We start from the raw sequence: 16749 nt of genomic DNA, 5'->3' as shown, positions 1-16749 counted from the left end.
ATAATAGTGGTAGGCCCAGAGTCACAATTCAGGGGACTTGCTCTTACTTACCTCCAACTTGCTGCTATTCAGTGTAGTCTGCAGTGACTCTCACAACCATCACCACTGAAAATCCCAGAGATATACTTCCCTTGCAGCTTAGTTGCCTGTTTTTACCGTGGTGACCTATCTTGTGTGGGCCCATCTGAGAGCTCTAATGTAACTCCATTAAAACTGTTGAGCATTTTAAATGGCAAACCCATGCTTTTGCTTTCACCTCTAAAATTAAAGTTGTGCTTCCACTGAAATATCGGATCATCATAATTAAATTTAAATCTTCCCATCCCAGCATTTCCTCTGTATTTTTAAATATTTTATGTCTGTCCTCTGATTGTGTCATCTCCCATCAAGTCTCAATGCATCTGTTGGTTTTCAAGTGCGATCCTGGTCCTTAGCAGTAGAATCCCCAGGGATCTTGGTAGAAAGGCCACTCCTCAGACTCCTGCACAGATATCCCAGTCAGAGCTCTGGAAGTGGGGCCTAGCAGTCTGCTTTGAGAGGTGCTCCTGGGGCACTTCTGATGTACTCTGAAGTCTGAAAACCACCATATTAGATCAAAGAGGATAAGCTGAGAGACCACTATTTAGATAAGCTCTTAAATCACCTGCTAAAATCAAATGTTCTAAAATAAATAAAAATAAGTCAAATATTCTAGTTCATAAAGTCTTAAGTGAACTATGTTTTAATGAAAAAAGACTGAATTTTCACATTAGCGTGACATTTCTGTAGGTAGCAAAATAATTAAAATAATAATAATAATGGCAGCTAACACATAGTGCTTTCTTTGTGTTGGGTACCACTAGAATTGCTTTCCATGTATTTCCTCATTTAATTTTGAAAATAAACCTATGGTAGTAGGCGCTATTTCTAATCTCCGTTTGACAAATGAGGTTACAGAGAGATTAAGCAACTTGTCCAAAGTCATTCAACTAATAAATGTTAGGTGAAGACTTGAACCCAAGCAGTACCTTCAAGTCTCCATTCATAATTTCTCTGTACTTCACAAGTTCTGTATCAAGCATCGTATTTACTTAGACTATGATAGCACTGGCCAGGAGAACTTTCTCTGATGATCTTCACTGTCCAGTAGGGAGTACATTAGCCACCTGTGGCTCTTGAGCTCTGCAAATGTACCTGATATGAATGAGAAATTGATTTTTTAAGCTTAATTTGGTTTTAGTTAATTTGGTTTTAAATCTAAATAGCCACATGTGGCTAGTGTATTATTTGTGTTATAATTTTCCCCTTAATAGAAAAGGAATAGAAAATACAAGATTTTAGTCCTGTTTTAAATTGTACAAAGCACTTTGCATAATGTAGGTGATTGGTTTAGAGTAAGAAGTAAGTTTAGTAGCCTCTTACAGGAGAACCAAGTGAGATCCTGGTTATTAGAACAACTAAATATGAATTACTACATCAAATGTAATAGTCAAGTTTTTTCTGTTGTTAATTTGGGGGAATAAATACCCTTCAGATTGTGGTGTTTTCATCAAAAAGCATATACGTCCCACATATGCCTGAGGATATAAAACTATGAGAAGTAACACAATAATGTTTTTATGATTTATGGTTTCAGCTTCAGAAGTTACTTACCATGGACCCAATAAAGCGAATTACCTCAGAACAGGCTATGCAGGATCCCTATTTCTTAGAAGATCCACTTCCTACATCAGAGTAAGTGATCAATTTATTAACTCACCAGCATGGTAGAATTTTTTGGAGCATGATTGTTTGAGTTGTCATCTCCAAGTTGCCACTCCTCCTACCTGGGGACCCAGGGAAATCCCAATGACAAGCAAAAACTGAGTTCTGATGACTGAGGTATCATTTCAGGCTTTTAGAGGTAAGAGGCACTGCTGTTCCTACGTTCCTTAATGAAACATGGCCAGCTTGGGCTTCAGTGGGGCGCCAGGTACACAGTGGCGGGTTGATTATGTGTGCTGTGGCTCACTCACACTCATGGAGATTGCCCGCTGCTTGCAATTACAGTTTTATGTTCTAATGGCAAATTCCATCCCCAAATAAATTTGTGTTTCCCGTGCATCTTTTATATGGAGAAGGGAGAGTTAAAAAAAAAAAAAATTGTGTTCAAATAGTGACATTTCCGCTGGAGTCTATATTTGGGTTGTAATACTAAAAGAGTAAGCCCGGAATAAAAGAAAATTGAGTCATATTTGATGATTATTGATTATTTTTATACAATGAAATCCCTCCCATGGCCTGCTGTAATGTCACTGATTAGAAGAAAAGATTCATCTTGTCACAGTTGCACAGTTGAAAGGTACTTATTTTACAAATATGGAAACAAAATCTGTCTTGAAAGAATAAAATGAAGCATCTGAAATATTGATTGGCATACCAGAAATCGTTTTTCTTTTTTCTCCTGAGCAGTGTTTTTGCCGGTTGTCAAATCCCTTACCCAAAACGAGAATTTTTAACAGAAGAAGAACCTGATGACAAAGGAGACAAAGTAAGTATTAAAGTACATTTGGGTGCTTCTTGTTTTATTCAATGCTATGGTAACATTTTCTTGTTTGTATTTGGTTCTCCTTCTGAGTTGAACTTTATTTTTCTGTTTAACCAATTGAGAAGAACCAGCAGCAGCAGCAGGGCAATAACCATACTAATGGAACTGGTCACCCAGGGAATCAAGACAGCAGTCATACACAGGGACCCCCATTGAAAAAAGTGAGAGTTGTTCCTCCTACCACTACCTCAGGTGGACTAATCATGACCTCAGACTATCAGGTATTTCCAGTTTATTTTGTACTTACTTGACTTATCAGTATTTGTATATGGGTTTGTGACCTTTGGAAAATGCAGTATAACTAAGAAAATGCTGACCTTTATGAACCTGGGAAAATATGTTGACATGAGTGTTACTGACATGGAAAAGTACTGACTATGGTACAGAACAGGGTACTTACTGACTTTTGAATTAGACAGACCTGGAATGATCAAACTTAAGTTATGCCATTTATTAACTGTGTGACCTTGGACAAATAATATAACATTTCCTGGCTTTAGTTTTTCATCTCTAAATGAGCCTGGCCAATCCTTACTTATAGTTGTAATAGGAGTAGATGTAATAAATCCTAGCCCCTGATTTGGGGTAGGAGCTCAATCAAGGCTGTGTACAGTATACCAAGAATGATTAGGAACACAGGCTTTCAGGGGTTCCTGGGTGGTTCAGTCAGTTAAGTGTCTGCCTTTGGCTCAGGTCACGATTCCGGGGTCCTGGGATAAAGCCCCGAGTTGGGCTCCCTGCTCAGCAGAGAGTCTGCTTCTCCCTCTCCCTCTGCAGCACCCCGCACCCCCCGCCCCAGCCTGTGGCCTCTCTTGCTTGCTCTTTCTCAAGTAAATAAATAATATCTTAAAAAAAAAAAAACAACACAGGCTTTCAGATCCCAGCCGCTGGCTTTGGGTAACCTTGAGTAAGTAATTCAGATGTTCTCAGTTTTCTTATTTGCAGAAGTGGTTGATGGCAAGTGTGAGGTGGAACTAAGGATTAAATGAGAGGACATAGGCTAAGGCACAGCGGCTAGCCTGCTGTAGTGCTTAACAGATGTTACCACTTTTTTCCCTGCTTTTATTATCATTACCATCATTAAAATTCTTAGTAGCATTCATAGTACACAGTAAGCACTTCTTAAGTGGTGGTGGTGGTGCTAGTGATGACTGTAATAACAAGAGCTTGTTGGGTGCTTACTATGCCAGCTTTTATACCAAGCATGAAACCTACATTATTTCCTTTGATCATTGTGGTAACCCTGTGAGGTAAGGGTGATCATTGTCATTCCAGAGATGCTCAAAGAGGTTAGGTAACTTCCACGTGTTCACCTGCCGAGCTGGGGGTAGACTCAGGACACAGGCTTAGATCTGACAACCAAGGCTGCTCCGTTGCCTGCTTGTGGATCCCCTCACATGGCATTGTCGGTTTCTTTGCAGAAAGACCGTTGGAAAATCATTTACCTCCCTACTTATTCTAATATTGCCAGCTCACCTGGGTCTCAGTGTGGGGAGGAAACTGGAAACTGGAACCAAGTAAAGTTATTTACCTACTGAAAGAGAAAAGGAGATCTTACTAAACTAATAAGGATCCCAGAGCCTGCTATGACCCTTCAGAAATGAGATCTTAACTCTCTGCTTTGGTTAAGGAAAGGCCCAGTCTACCAAACCATAGAAATTCTTGTCTGCCTGGGTAGTAACTCTTTTCCAGGAAACTAAACAAGGAAATCAAGGACAGACATCTCTGGGGGTTATTGTTTGTTCCAGCATCTTTTTATCCCTATCCGGGTGGGAAGAGTGCATCCCTCTTGGCTCAAGAATGTGTTTGCTTGTTAAGGTGATGGCATCCTTGGAATGAAGCAGGGCAATGCTCGGACCTTTGTTATTGAAACCAAGAAAATTGCTGTGCTTCTTTGTTTCTTGGCGTTATCTGATGGTTGGTTTTTGTAGTAACTGTAATTTCATGTGTCTACTCTTTTTTTTTATTTTAATAAACATATAATGTATTTTTATCCCCAGGGGTACAGGTCTGTGAATCGCCAGGTTTACACATTTCACAGCACTCATCATAGCACATACCCTCCCCAATGTCCATTTCCCCACCACCCTCTCCCGTCCCCCCCTCCCTGTATCTACTCTTTTTAAAATGTTATTTTGCTAGAGTTGGTAGAATTTAGAATTATAGAATTATATGATTTATTGAATATGCTTTGAAAGAAGGAGGTAGTAAATTATGGTTAATCAGTTATTATGTTTGTCTTGGGAGCTAATAATAAGAGAGAGAGGTGCAGGAAGGGAATAACAATATAACAGATCAAAATCACAGGACTCTCAGCTCTATCTCTGTTCTTTCCCTTTGTGCAGTTTTTAGAATTGAGAATAACATTGTTCTTACATTTCTATAATTATAAACTTAATTTTATATATAACTTGTTGCAGAAAATAAGATTCATTAAAGGGCATAAAAATATTTAATGCCTAAGAAAATGATTCTACAGTACCTTTTCTTGTCCTGTTCATTTTTATTCTTCAGTCACACGTGTGCTGGGAGGCTTCTGTTGAAGAAACCAGTATGTAAATTAGCTTTGAATGTCTTCGTGTATATATCATTAAGTTCACGTATAAACATCTCAAGCAAATTAATTATTACTTATCAGGTGGTTACAAAACAGCTTAAAAAGGGGATTACTGCTATAGAAAAACAATGAACTGCACAGCAGAGTCATGAGACTCAGCTTAGTATTATTTACTGGCAATACTTCTGACCTTAGCTGACATTAAAAGATTGGGAGTTTTTGTCATTTTCATTCTAAAGCTAGTACATGGCACAAGATTTTTAAATTCTTACTGCGTCTAAGTAAATGACATTGCAAACCTAAGCCTCGCCAGCTTGGGATAGAGCCAACTCTTAGAAACACCTGACTCTGCTTCCTCGCTCGTTCTTTTGCAGCGTTCCAATCCACATGCTGCCTATCCCAACCCTGGACCAAGCACATCACAGCCACAGAGCAGCATGGGATACTCAGCTACCTCCCAGCAGCCTCCACAGTACTCACATCAGACACACCGGTACTGAGCTGCGCTGGAATGTTGTCGATGCACTGTTGCTAGCGCTGCAGGACTGACGGTGCAGCTCTCTGCGGGAACCTGGTATGGGCCATGGGAATGTACTGTACACCCACATCCTCAAACTGTCCGGTAGCCAAGTTCCACCACTTTTCACAGACCGGGGTAGTGGCTTCCAAGTTGTACCTGTTTTGGAGTTAGACTTGAAAGAAAGTGCTAGCACAGTTTGTGTTGTGGATTTGCTACTTCCATAGTTTACTTGACATGGTTCAGACTGACCAATGCATTTTTTTCAGTGACAGTCTGTAGCAGTTGAAGCTGTGAAATGTGCTAGGGACGAGCATTTGTCGTTGTATGTGGTGAATTCTTTCAGTGTAACAACATTATCTGACCAATAGTACACACACACACACACACACACACACACACACACACACACACAAAAGTTTAACTGGTACTTGAAACATACAGTATATGTTAACTCAACAAAATAACCAAGACTCAAAGTGAGATTATTTTGGTACACCTTTCATTTTAGTGTCTTATCAGTGGGTTGATTCATTTTCTACATTAATCAGTGTTTTTCGACCAAGGCTATTGCTTGGGTTTTTTTGAAAGTACAAAAGCCACATAGTTTTTCCAGAAAGGTTTCAAAACTCCCAAAGATTAATTTCCAACTTATAAGTTTGTTTTTATTTTCAATCTATGACTTGACTGGTATTAAAGCTGCTATTTGATAGTAATTAAATATGTTGTCATTGATATAAACCTGTTTGGTTCAGCAAACAAACTGAAATGATTGTCATAGACAGTGTTTTATTTTTCCTGTTGGTGTTGCTGATTAGTGAGCATGCTTTAAGATGAAAAAAGCATGAATGATAACTTCCTCTGAAAGGTGCGGCATCCCATTCAGATATTTTGTCCTGATTTTAAAGCTGGTTGGTGTAGTGCTATTAAAATTTTGTTCAGTTAATTTTCCTTTTTAAAACTTGTTCGCACGTTGTTTAGGGTGCCCTTACTTCAGCAAAGGAGAAGGAGTAGGAGAGCCTTAGAATTTTTGAGGAAAAAAAAAACCTATAACATACAATGTACTGTATCAAACTATTTTACATGAATGACACAAGTATTCTGAATTTAAAAAAAATTGAACATTGTTAAAAACAAGGTGTTATGTAATAAATTTATTTTTCATAAATCAAAATATGAAGTCGGCTCTATTTTTATATACACATAGGTGTTTTAAAGTACGCCTTAACAAGTGCCCTCTAATAACTAAATCTCTTCAGTTGTTTTCCTTAGCAATGTCTATATATTCTGCCTCCGGAGTGGAGTGGAGAAATGACTTATGATTTGGATATGGATTCTTTGCTCTGTTGTACTGAGCACTATAATAGAAGATGTCAACTAGACTACCTTTCTAATTGAAAGAATTATGATGAGCCTTCCATTTCTAGAATAAAGTCTAATTCAGTATGCTAAGAACAATTTGTTTTAGCCCAAATAATTATTTTTCCTCCCTCCTTCAGCACAAAACAGAGATTTAAAAAGCTAACATAATTTTTTTTTCTTAAAAAGTCAGCTCATTCCTATAAAAAAATTCTAAAACATTTGAAGAACTGAGGAATTCCAATCCTGATAGCCCTATCGCAGTAAGAACAATTCAGGAGCCAAATCTGCATTTCCACGTTCTCTCTCCCCTCCACAGCTCCTCCACACAGCGTGAGGATCTGATCCTAGAGCTCTGTCCTCAGCACCTTCAGGAGCTCCCCTCTCTGGCCACGGACTGAGTGGGTCTTACCTAGCCATGTCTTCTTGTTTCCCGCCACTCACATTGTCTTCTGTTTTGCCTCCCTGCCTTTGATACAGTGGCTTCCAGCCTTCATGGGCATGAAGATCATCCACAATTTGTTTTCTCTGGATCTAGTCCCAGAGGACAGTTTGGGAGAGTGGAGAGGGACATGGAATCTTCATTTTTAACAAGCTCCTCAGTTGGTTCTGATGTAGGAGTCTGAGGCACAGGAAGAACACCTCCAAGCTGGTCTGAAGGTTGAGCAAACAGCAACATTTCAGTCAGTGGCTTGGAGAGAGGGCTGCCTGTTGACAACCCACCTTCTCCTGCATAAATTTCAGAAAGCAAAACCCATTACAGCAAGTTCCACTGTAAATGTTGGAAATTCCTAGGGCTCAGTTCTCAGATTTTTAAATTTATCAACCTTCTTTCTTGGCGTGCTCTGTCCAGTCTTGAGGAGTTCAACATGTTGGGGACTATCAAATTTATATATCCAGACTATTTCATATATAGTTCCTGATTCATATATTTAATTGCATCTGTGACACATAGACAAATAACATACCCAGACCAACCACCATCCTCCAGTGCATTCCTTGGCCTTTTTCTCTACATTGCACCCATCACCTATTTTTGACCGTTTTCTGTCTCTTCCCTATAGAATGGAAGCTCCGTGGAAGGATCCCTGTTCCATCTCAGCCTCTCCTCTTTCCACTTGCTCCCAGGTGGTCTCACCCAGGCTCAGGACTTGTGTAGGCTGATGGTTGCCAGATTTCCCATCCTGACCTACCTGCTGTATCTGACTCATTATTGAAGATGGGCTCTAGACTGAAGACATCCAAAGAGGACTCCTGGCTCTGCCACCCACCCTGCTCCTTTTACAGACTTAACTGTCCCAGTGACTCAGTGACTAGGAACCCCCTCCCTCCCAGTCATCCAAGTCACACAGAAACCTTGGCACCATCCCCTCTCACACACACTATATCCATTCTACATGCAAATCTTGGGTGCTTTCCCTTTCTATCCCCAATCGAACTGCCTCACCACTTTTACTGTGCCACCCTGTGCCAAACCACAGCCATCCATCTCTTCCCTGGACTCTTTTTTTTTTTTTTTAAGATTTTGTTTATTTATTTGACAGAGAGAGACACAGCGACACAAGAGACACGAGAGACACAAGCAGAAGGAGAGGGAGAAGCAGGCTTCCCGCCAAGCAGGGAACCCGATTCGGGGCTCGATCCCAGGTCCGAGGGATCACGACTCAAGCCAAAGGCAGACACTTAATGACTGAGCCCACCCAGGTGCCCCTCTTCCCTGGACTCTTACACAAGCTTCCTGCCTGTTTCCACCCTAAACTCCCTCAGCGCCCCTGCCCCTGCCCCCCCCCCCCAAACACACACACACAGAGCCGTCTAAGTGACGATTTTAACACAGCTCATGGCCCTCCCCTGCTCTCATCCCTCCAGTGCTTCTGGCTCAGTGAAAGCCAGGCAAGTCCCTGCACATGGTGGCCTCCTATTTCTTATGACTGTCTTCTGTGCTGTCCTTTACTGTTCCTTGAGCCTGTCAAGCACGTCTTGTCTTACGGCTCTTAGGCTCTATTCTGTCTGCCTCTGCCCCCTGCTCTCCCCCGCCAGTTCTGGGCTCCCTTCCTCACTTCTTTAGGCCTCTTTAGATCTTATCTTAGGGAGGCTTATCCTTTCCATTCTGAAATAGCAGCCTGTTCTCCACTTTCCCATTCCCTATCTCCTTCACCTGGCTTCATCTTCCCCGCCCAGCACTGACCCCACTAATTTACACTTGTTTATTGTTTCTCCCCACCCTACCAGAAGATAAACTCCACAAAGGCAGCCTTTTTTCACTGAGATGTCCCTGACATGTAACATGGTGTTTGTTTGGGGGGTGAGAGGTGTTGATTGGATATACTCCAGTATTGCAACGTGATCTCCCCCACAGTTAGCTGGCATCTCTATGCAGGCTTTTTATGTACTACAATAATCCCAGCAACTGCAAGAGCGTCTGGCACACAATAGTGCTTATAAATATTTACTGAGTGAATGAATGAGTGCATAAGTGACTTTGTATTTGGATGTCAAATAGTATCTCAAACCCAGCATATCTAAAAGAGAACTTTTCATCTTCTCTCCCTAGCTACCATCTAGCTTCCGAACTGGTGCCTGGCTCCTGCTCATGCTTCCCCCAACACCTTTCTATAGCCTGCCTTCCACATAGCAGTGATCCTTTCCCCTGAGAACAGTGCTTACTACTTGGCATTTTTATACATATTTTTTTTTAATTTGTTTATTGTCTGTCTCCCCCGTGGAGGTGAAGACTTTGTTATCCTTTTAAAGATAAACTAGCATGGTCATTGTACATGCTCTTGATCCTTCAGTGGCTTCCCATCACACTTAGAATAAAGTCAGAATTTCTCAACATTGTCTAAAATATTCCAGTTTGTTAGCTTCCTCTCCATTCTCATTTACTCTCACCCTCCCCATCGATGATTCTACTCCAATTTGGACTCCTTTGTTTTCCTTGCTATGCCTTCACTTAGCATTATACCCCCATGTGTTGAAATGGCAAGATTTCATTCTTTTTTATGGCTGAGTAATATTCCTGTGTGTGTGTATCACATCTTTATCCATTCATCTATCCATGGACACTTGGGCTGCTTCCATAGTTTGGCTATTGTAAATAATGCTGCAGTAAAAGTGTATGTGTCTTTTCAAATTAGTGTTTTCATATTCTTTGGGTAAATACCCAGTAGTGGAATTGCTGAGTCATATGGTAATTGTGTTTTTAACTTTTTGAGGAATCTCCATACTGTTTTCCTCAGTGGCTGCACCAATTTGCATTCCCACCAACAGTATAGGAGGGTTTCTTTTCCTCCACATCCTTACCAACTCTTGTTTCTTGTATTTTTGATTCAGCCATTCTGACAGGTGTAAGGCAATATCCCATTGTGGTTTTGTTTTGCATTTCCGTGATGATGAGTGATATGGAATACCTTTTCATGTGCCTTTTGACCATCTGGATGTCTTCTTTGGAAACATGTCTGTTCATCTCTTCAGCCCATTTTTTAATTGGGTTATTTGTTTTGGGGGTATTGAGTTGTAACTATTCTTTATATATTTTGGACACTAGCCCTTTTTTGGATATGTCATTTGCAAGTATATTTTTCCCATTCTGTAGGTCGCCCTTAGTTTTACTGATTGTTTCCTTCCTATTTTGATGTAGTCCCGATAGTTCATTTATGTTTTTGTATTCCTTGCATCAGGAGACATATCTAGAAAAATGTTGCTACAGCTGATGTCAGAGAAATTGCTGCCTGTGTTCTCTTCTAGGACTTTTATGGTTTCAGGTCTCTCATTTAGGTCTTTAATCCATTTTTTAGTTTATTTTTTTATATAGAATGAGAAATTGCTCCAGTTTCATTCTTTTCCATGTGGCTGTCCAGTTTTCAACATCATTTATTAAAGAGACTGCCTTTTCTCATTGCATATTCTTGCCTCCTTTGTCAAAGATTGACCATATAAGCATGGGTTTATTTCTGGGGTCTCTATTCTGATCCATTGAACTATGTGTCTATTTCTGTGCTAGTACCATAGTGTCTTGATTAGTATAGTTTTGTAGTAAATCTTGAAATCTGGGATTGTGATACCTCCAGCTTCGTTCTTCTTTTTCAAGACTTGTTTGGCTATTTGGGTTCTTTTGTGGTTCCGTACAAATTTTAGGATTATTCTAGTTCTGTGAAAAATACTGTTGGTGTTTTAAAAGACTTGCATTAAATCTTTAGATTGCTTTGGCTAGTGTGCACATTTTAACTATAGTGGTTCTTTCAGTCCATGAGGGAGTATCGTTCCATATGTTTGTGTCTTCAGTTTGTTTTATTGGTGTTTTACAGTTTTTGGAATACAGGTCTTTCACCTCATTGGTTAAGTTTAGTCCTAGGTATTTTATTCTTTTTGATATAAATGTAAATGGAATTGTTTTCTTAATTTCTCTCCCTGCTACTTCATTATTACTGTATAGAAATGCAGTGAATTTCTGTATATTGATTTTGTATGCTGGCTACAACCTTACTGAATTCATTTATCAGTTCTAGTAGTTTTTTGATGGAGTTTTAAGGTTTTTTTTTTTTAATACATATTGTATCATGTCACCTGCAAACAGTGAAAGTTTACTTCTTCCTTACCAATTTGAATGTTTTTTATTTCTTTTTCTTGTCTGATTGCTGTGGCTAGGTGGAATACAAGTGGTGAGAGTAGACTTCCTTGTCTTGTTCTTGATCATAGGGTCTCCGTTTTTCAATATTTAGTATGATTTTAACTGTGGGTTTTTCATATATGGCCTTTATTCTGTTGAGATATGTTCCCACTAAATCTACCCTATTAAGGGTTTTTACCATGAATGGATGTTATACTTTGTCAGATACTTTTTTTCCGTCTGTTAAAATGATCATGCAGTTTTTATCCTTTCTCTCGTTAATGTAAAGTATCACACGATTGACTTCTAAGTATTGAAGCACTCACGCATACCAGGAATAAATCCCACTTGATTGTGGTGAATGATTTTTTTTAATGTATTATTGGATTCAATTACCTAATATTTTGGAATAGTTTGAGAAAAACAGGTATTAACTCTTCTTTAAATGTTTGGTAGAATTCACCTGTGAAACCATCTTGGTTCTGCATTTTTTTTCTTGAGAAGTTTTTGATTACTGATTCAATTTCATTGCTGGCAATCCCTCAGATTTTCAATTTTTTCCTGATTCAGTTCCAGGAGGTTATATGTTTTTCCAGGAGGATATTTGGTAGATATCAATAAACTTTTTCTAAAATTTATATGGAGAAGCAAAAGAACTAGAACCTAGAGGATGCATTACCTGGTTTCAAGACTTAATCTAAACCTATAGTAATAAAGACATTGCAGTATTAGAGGAAAAATAGGCATGTAAATAAATAGGACACAGTGAGTCCAGAAAGATACTGATACATATAAGGGCAATTGATTTTCCACGGAACTGTGAAAGCACTTTAGGAGAGAAAGAATAGTCTTTTCAGCAAATGGTGCTGAGCAATTTGGTATCCTTATGCAAAAACCAACTAAAGAAAGTTTCGATTCATACCTTGCACCCATTACAGAAACTAACGCAAAACAGATCATAAACTTAAATCCAAATATAAAGCAAAAAACTATAAAACCTGTTGAATAAAATATAGGAAGAACCTTATGACCTTGTGTTAGGCAAAAATTTCTTAGATACAATACCAAAAGCATGATGCATAAAAGAAAAAGTTGAAAAGTTAGACTTTATCACAATTAAGAACTTCTGCTTTTCAATAGACTATTAAGAGAATGGAAAGACAGACACTGACTGGGAGAAGATATTTGCAAGTCACTTGAAAACTTGTATCTAGAAAATAAACCCTTAAAACTCAACAATAATAATAAAAAAAAATTTCTTATGGGCAAAATATTTGAACAAACATTTCACCAAAGAAGATAAGCTGATGGCAGGTAAGTTCCTGTAGAGATGCTCAACATCATTGCTAATTACAGAAATGTAAATCAAAACCACAGTGAAATACTACGACACACCTATCAAAATGGTTAAAACTAAAAATAACAGCACCAAATGCCAGTGAAGATGTGCAGTAACTAGAACTCTCACATTGCAAGTGGGAATGTAAAATGACACAGTCATTTTGGAAAAGGTTAACAGTTTCTTTTAAAATTAAACATACCCTTGTCATATAATTCAGCTATCCCAAGTGAAGCAAGAACATGTTCACACAGAAATCTGTACACAGCCCCTGTAGGGGCTTTAAACTGTAATTGCTAAAAGCCGGAAACCTATCCAAACATTCTCCAAATGGTGAACAGATACTGTGCAGTAGAGAATTTCCCTTATAGTAATAGGAAGTGCTTTACTAACACACACGAATGATTCGCAGCTCACTCTGCTAAATGCAGGAAGTCAGACTCGGACTGTGTAATCTCATTTTTATGACATTCTGGAAAAGGCAAAATTACAAGAACAGAAAAAAGATCACTAGTTGCCAGGGGCAGGAAGGAGAAGAGGACTTAACTAGAAAAGAACATGTGAGTATTTTAGGGGGTGATGAGACTCTTCTATATCCTGATTTTTATCATGGCTACACAAATGTATGTGTCAAAACGCACAGAACTGTTCAGGAACATTTTAGTAGTTTTGAACTCTACTATAGTGAAAGACAAACAGAAGGGGGGCAAAAGGACCAGCAGTACCTAGTGCTGGCAAGGACAGGGAACAACTGAAACTGTCATACGTTATTGGTAGGAATAGACATAGAACAGGCACTTTGGAAAGCAATTTGAGAGTTCCTTATAAAATTAAACATGTATTTCCCATGGGACCCTGTGACTGCGCTCTCGTGTATTTGCCCCAGAAAAATGAAAACATGTCCACACAATGTTCAAAGCACTTTTATTTATTATAGCACCAAAATGGATGTCTAGCAACAGATGAATAGGTAAACACATTGTAGTACATCCGTGCAGTGGGATAGATCACCCAGCATTAATAATGGATACTCATTAGAATCTTAATCGTAGTGATGGTCACATGGATATCTGTATACATTTTTTCAAAACTCCTGGAACTGTACACTGTAAATTGGCAATTTGTATGGCATGTAAATGATGCCTTAAAGTTAGTTTGTTTAAAATCCAGTAATTCATCAAGCTTTTAGCACAAGCCTAGCGTGGAAGCATTCGTTAAAGTTAACTGTTATTAGCGTTCTATCCATATGGAAATTTGATTTTTCCAAAGACTTACAATATAGTTCTAGCAGGTGAGTTGAACTTTCTGGGTCATTTCATGACCAGATGTTTCCTAGCCTTTCATGAATCAGCTTAGAGCAATTACATGAGCACAAGCGGACGGCTAGACATAGTAATTCCAGGGCTGAACTATTTAAAGGTACCTCTGACTTCAATAACCTTCATTAAGTTTTTTCTTTTTGAATTCTATGAAGCTTAGGGGCTCCTGCTTTTCAAAGATGGTGCTGAACAATTAATTATCCTCACAATATTCACCTCACCTAGAGACAGCTATGGATTTTCCCATAGACTGAATGTGTTTTGAGGGAACAATAGAACTGAATTCACATCTGAACATGGGGTCTGTGTTAGATAGGCTGTGAGGGGGGCACCTGGGTGGCTCAGTGGGTTAAGCCTCTGCCTTCAGCTCGGGTCATGATCTCAGGGTCCTGGGATCGAGGCCCTCATTGGGCTCTCTGCTTAGCAGGGAGCCTGCTTCCCTCTCTCTCTGCCTGCCTTTCTGCCTACTTGTGATCTATATCTGTCAAATAAATAAATAAAATCTTAAAAAAAAAAAGAAAGGCTGTGAGGGCTCGTGGCCAAAGAACTGAACAGACCACAGTCACTATCCTCAGATACTCACAGAACTTAATTTAGTTGAGGAGTCAGGATATACATATAGGAAATACAGCAATGGGAGCCATTATTGGATCAAGCACTAAACGGAAGGTTAAGAACCATAATTGTTTCTCTTTTGAGAAGAGAAAGAAGTATGGTGTAAAACATTTCAGGGGCGAGGAGGGGAGGGTATTGGTACAAAGCATCATAAAGAACATGGGTTTAGGATCAAAAGACCTAGGGCTTGGTTCTGCCAGTTGCTTCATGTAAGGCCTTTGTCAAGTCATTCTTTTCCAAGTTCTTGTAAACAGTAAGAATTTTAGTCATAACTGTGATGCTTTCAGTGAGTCACAGAGATGCTAAAAGGCTCTGTGTGGGGCAAGCTCAATCACTATTCAAAGTTGCATAGTTATAAGTGTATTATCTCAGCTGGACCCTAGAGTAACACGGACTGCCTGCCACGGGACAGGCACTACATGAAGCATTTTACACATAATATTCCTCACAAAAATTTGGGGAGGTAAATGAAAGTTTTCATTTTACAAATGAAAAAAAAAAAGTGTGGAGAGATTATTCCCTGCCCTAACTCAATCAGTTATGTAGTAAAGTCAAGATTACCTCAGCTTCCAGGCCCCAGAGAAAGGAAGAAGTCTACGATTGTCATACATGGTGAAGCGGTCATTCTGTTCAGAGTACAAAATGTGTCCTGGACAGAAGTAGCCAGAGATGAAATTGGTAAGCTTGTGGCCTGCCAGTGACGGCTGTCTTGTTGACAAATAAGATAATTTCTTAGGTGTGTTTTCTCATGAAAGTTATGAAATAGAAAAATAGAAAAATAATTTGTATCTTTCCAGTTAACTGATAATGTCTGTTGAAAGCATACTCAACAGTGCTAGTGGATGTGAAAAAGAGGCCAGCTTACTGGCCCCTAAAATCGGTTTGATTAATATGCAATAATTGCTTTTCCAGTTGAGTTTCTTCATCAGTGGAAAATGTGCTCCAAATAGGCCAAAATAGACAACCCACAATTTTCTCTGATCTAATCAAAGGCTCCTCCTGGGTACTTGCAAAATCCTCTTGGTCCCCTTCTTCCTCCAGTATGACACCATTTCACTGTGAGCTTGTACTATAGACTGAAATCAGAAAGGATGATGCCATTTTTGTCATTCTTTCTCAGGACTGCATTGCTCTTTGGGGTCTTTTGTGGTTCCATACACATTTCAGGATTATCTTCTCTTTCTGTGAAAAATGTCACTGGAATTTTGATAGAGATTACATTAAATCTGGATTGCTGGGGTAGTGTGGACATTTTAACAATATTAATTCTTCCATGTAACTGACATGGGTTATCTTTCCATTTATTTGTGTCATCCTCAATTTCTTTCATCAGTATTATAGTTTTCAATGTATAGGTCTTTTACTTCCTGGGTCAAATTTATTCCTGGGTATTTCATTGCCTTTGATGCAATTGTAAATGAGATTGCTTTTTAAATTTCTTAACCCGGTAATTTCTTTTTTTTATTGGATGCTGGATACTGTGAATTTTGCTTTGTTGGTTTGCTAGATCTTGTTATATTTGTTTAATGTTGAATTTTGCTTTGGCATACAGTTAAATTAATTGGATCCTTTTGATGTTTGCTTTTAGGTCTTATATGTCAGGTCCAGAACTGGCTAGGGCTAAGTAAGTAGTGATAACTAAAGAAATGTCCATCTGAGAATTCTGCCAGGTGCCCCAGCTACCACTCTGATTGGTAGGAACATAGACTATCCTCAGCCCCATGTGAGCTCCAGGAAGTGGTTTTCTCTGACCTCAGGTAATGTCCTCCCATGAATGCACAGATCAGTACTCAGCAAAAGATTTGAAGGGACTCCTCTACAGATCTCCCAAGCAACCTCTCTTTCTGTGCAATCCCACATTTCAAAGC

The 16749-nt window shown here is 39.1% G+C and overlaps 1 protein-coding gene across 2 annotated transcripts in view; it reads left to right on the top strand.

The window, feature by feature from the left end:
* Positions 1 to 6811, top strand: part of CDK8 (cyclin dependent kinase 8) — a 122442-nt gene extending 115631 nt beyond the window's left edge. The window contains exons 10-13 of one of the 2 annotated variants that reach the window (XM_080798198.1): positions 1616 to 1713; positions 2431 to 2509; positions 2632 to 2787; positions 5498 to 6811. In XM_080798198.1, the coding sequence (XP_080654324.1) occupies positions 1616 to 1713; positions 2431 to 2509; positions 2632 to 2787; positions 5498 to 5623 (459 nt within the window). In that variant the 3' untranslated portion in view covers positions 5624 to 6811. Of the gene's footprint in view, positions 1 to 1615; positions 1714 to 2430; positions 2510 to 2628; positions 2788 to 5497 lie in introns of both variants that reach the window. The other variant, XM_080798197.1, reaches the window with a different exon arrangement.
* The last annotated feature ends 9938 nt before the right edge of the window (positions 6812 to 16749 follow it).

This window comes from Martes martes (genome assembly GCF_963455335.1).
Source record: "Martes martes genome assembly, chromosome: 3".
In the NCBI taxonomy this organism is placed as follows: domain Eukaryota; kingdom Metazoa; phylum Chordata; class Mammalia; order Carnivora; family Mustelidae; genus Martes; species Martes martes.
This window is presented reverse-complemented; position numbering and strand designations above follow the sequence as displayed.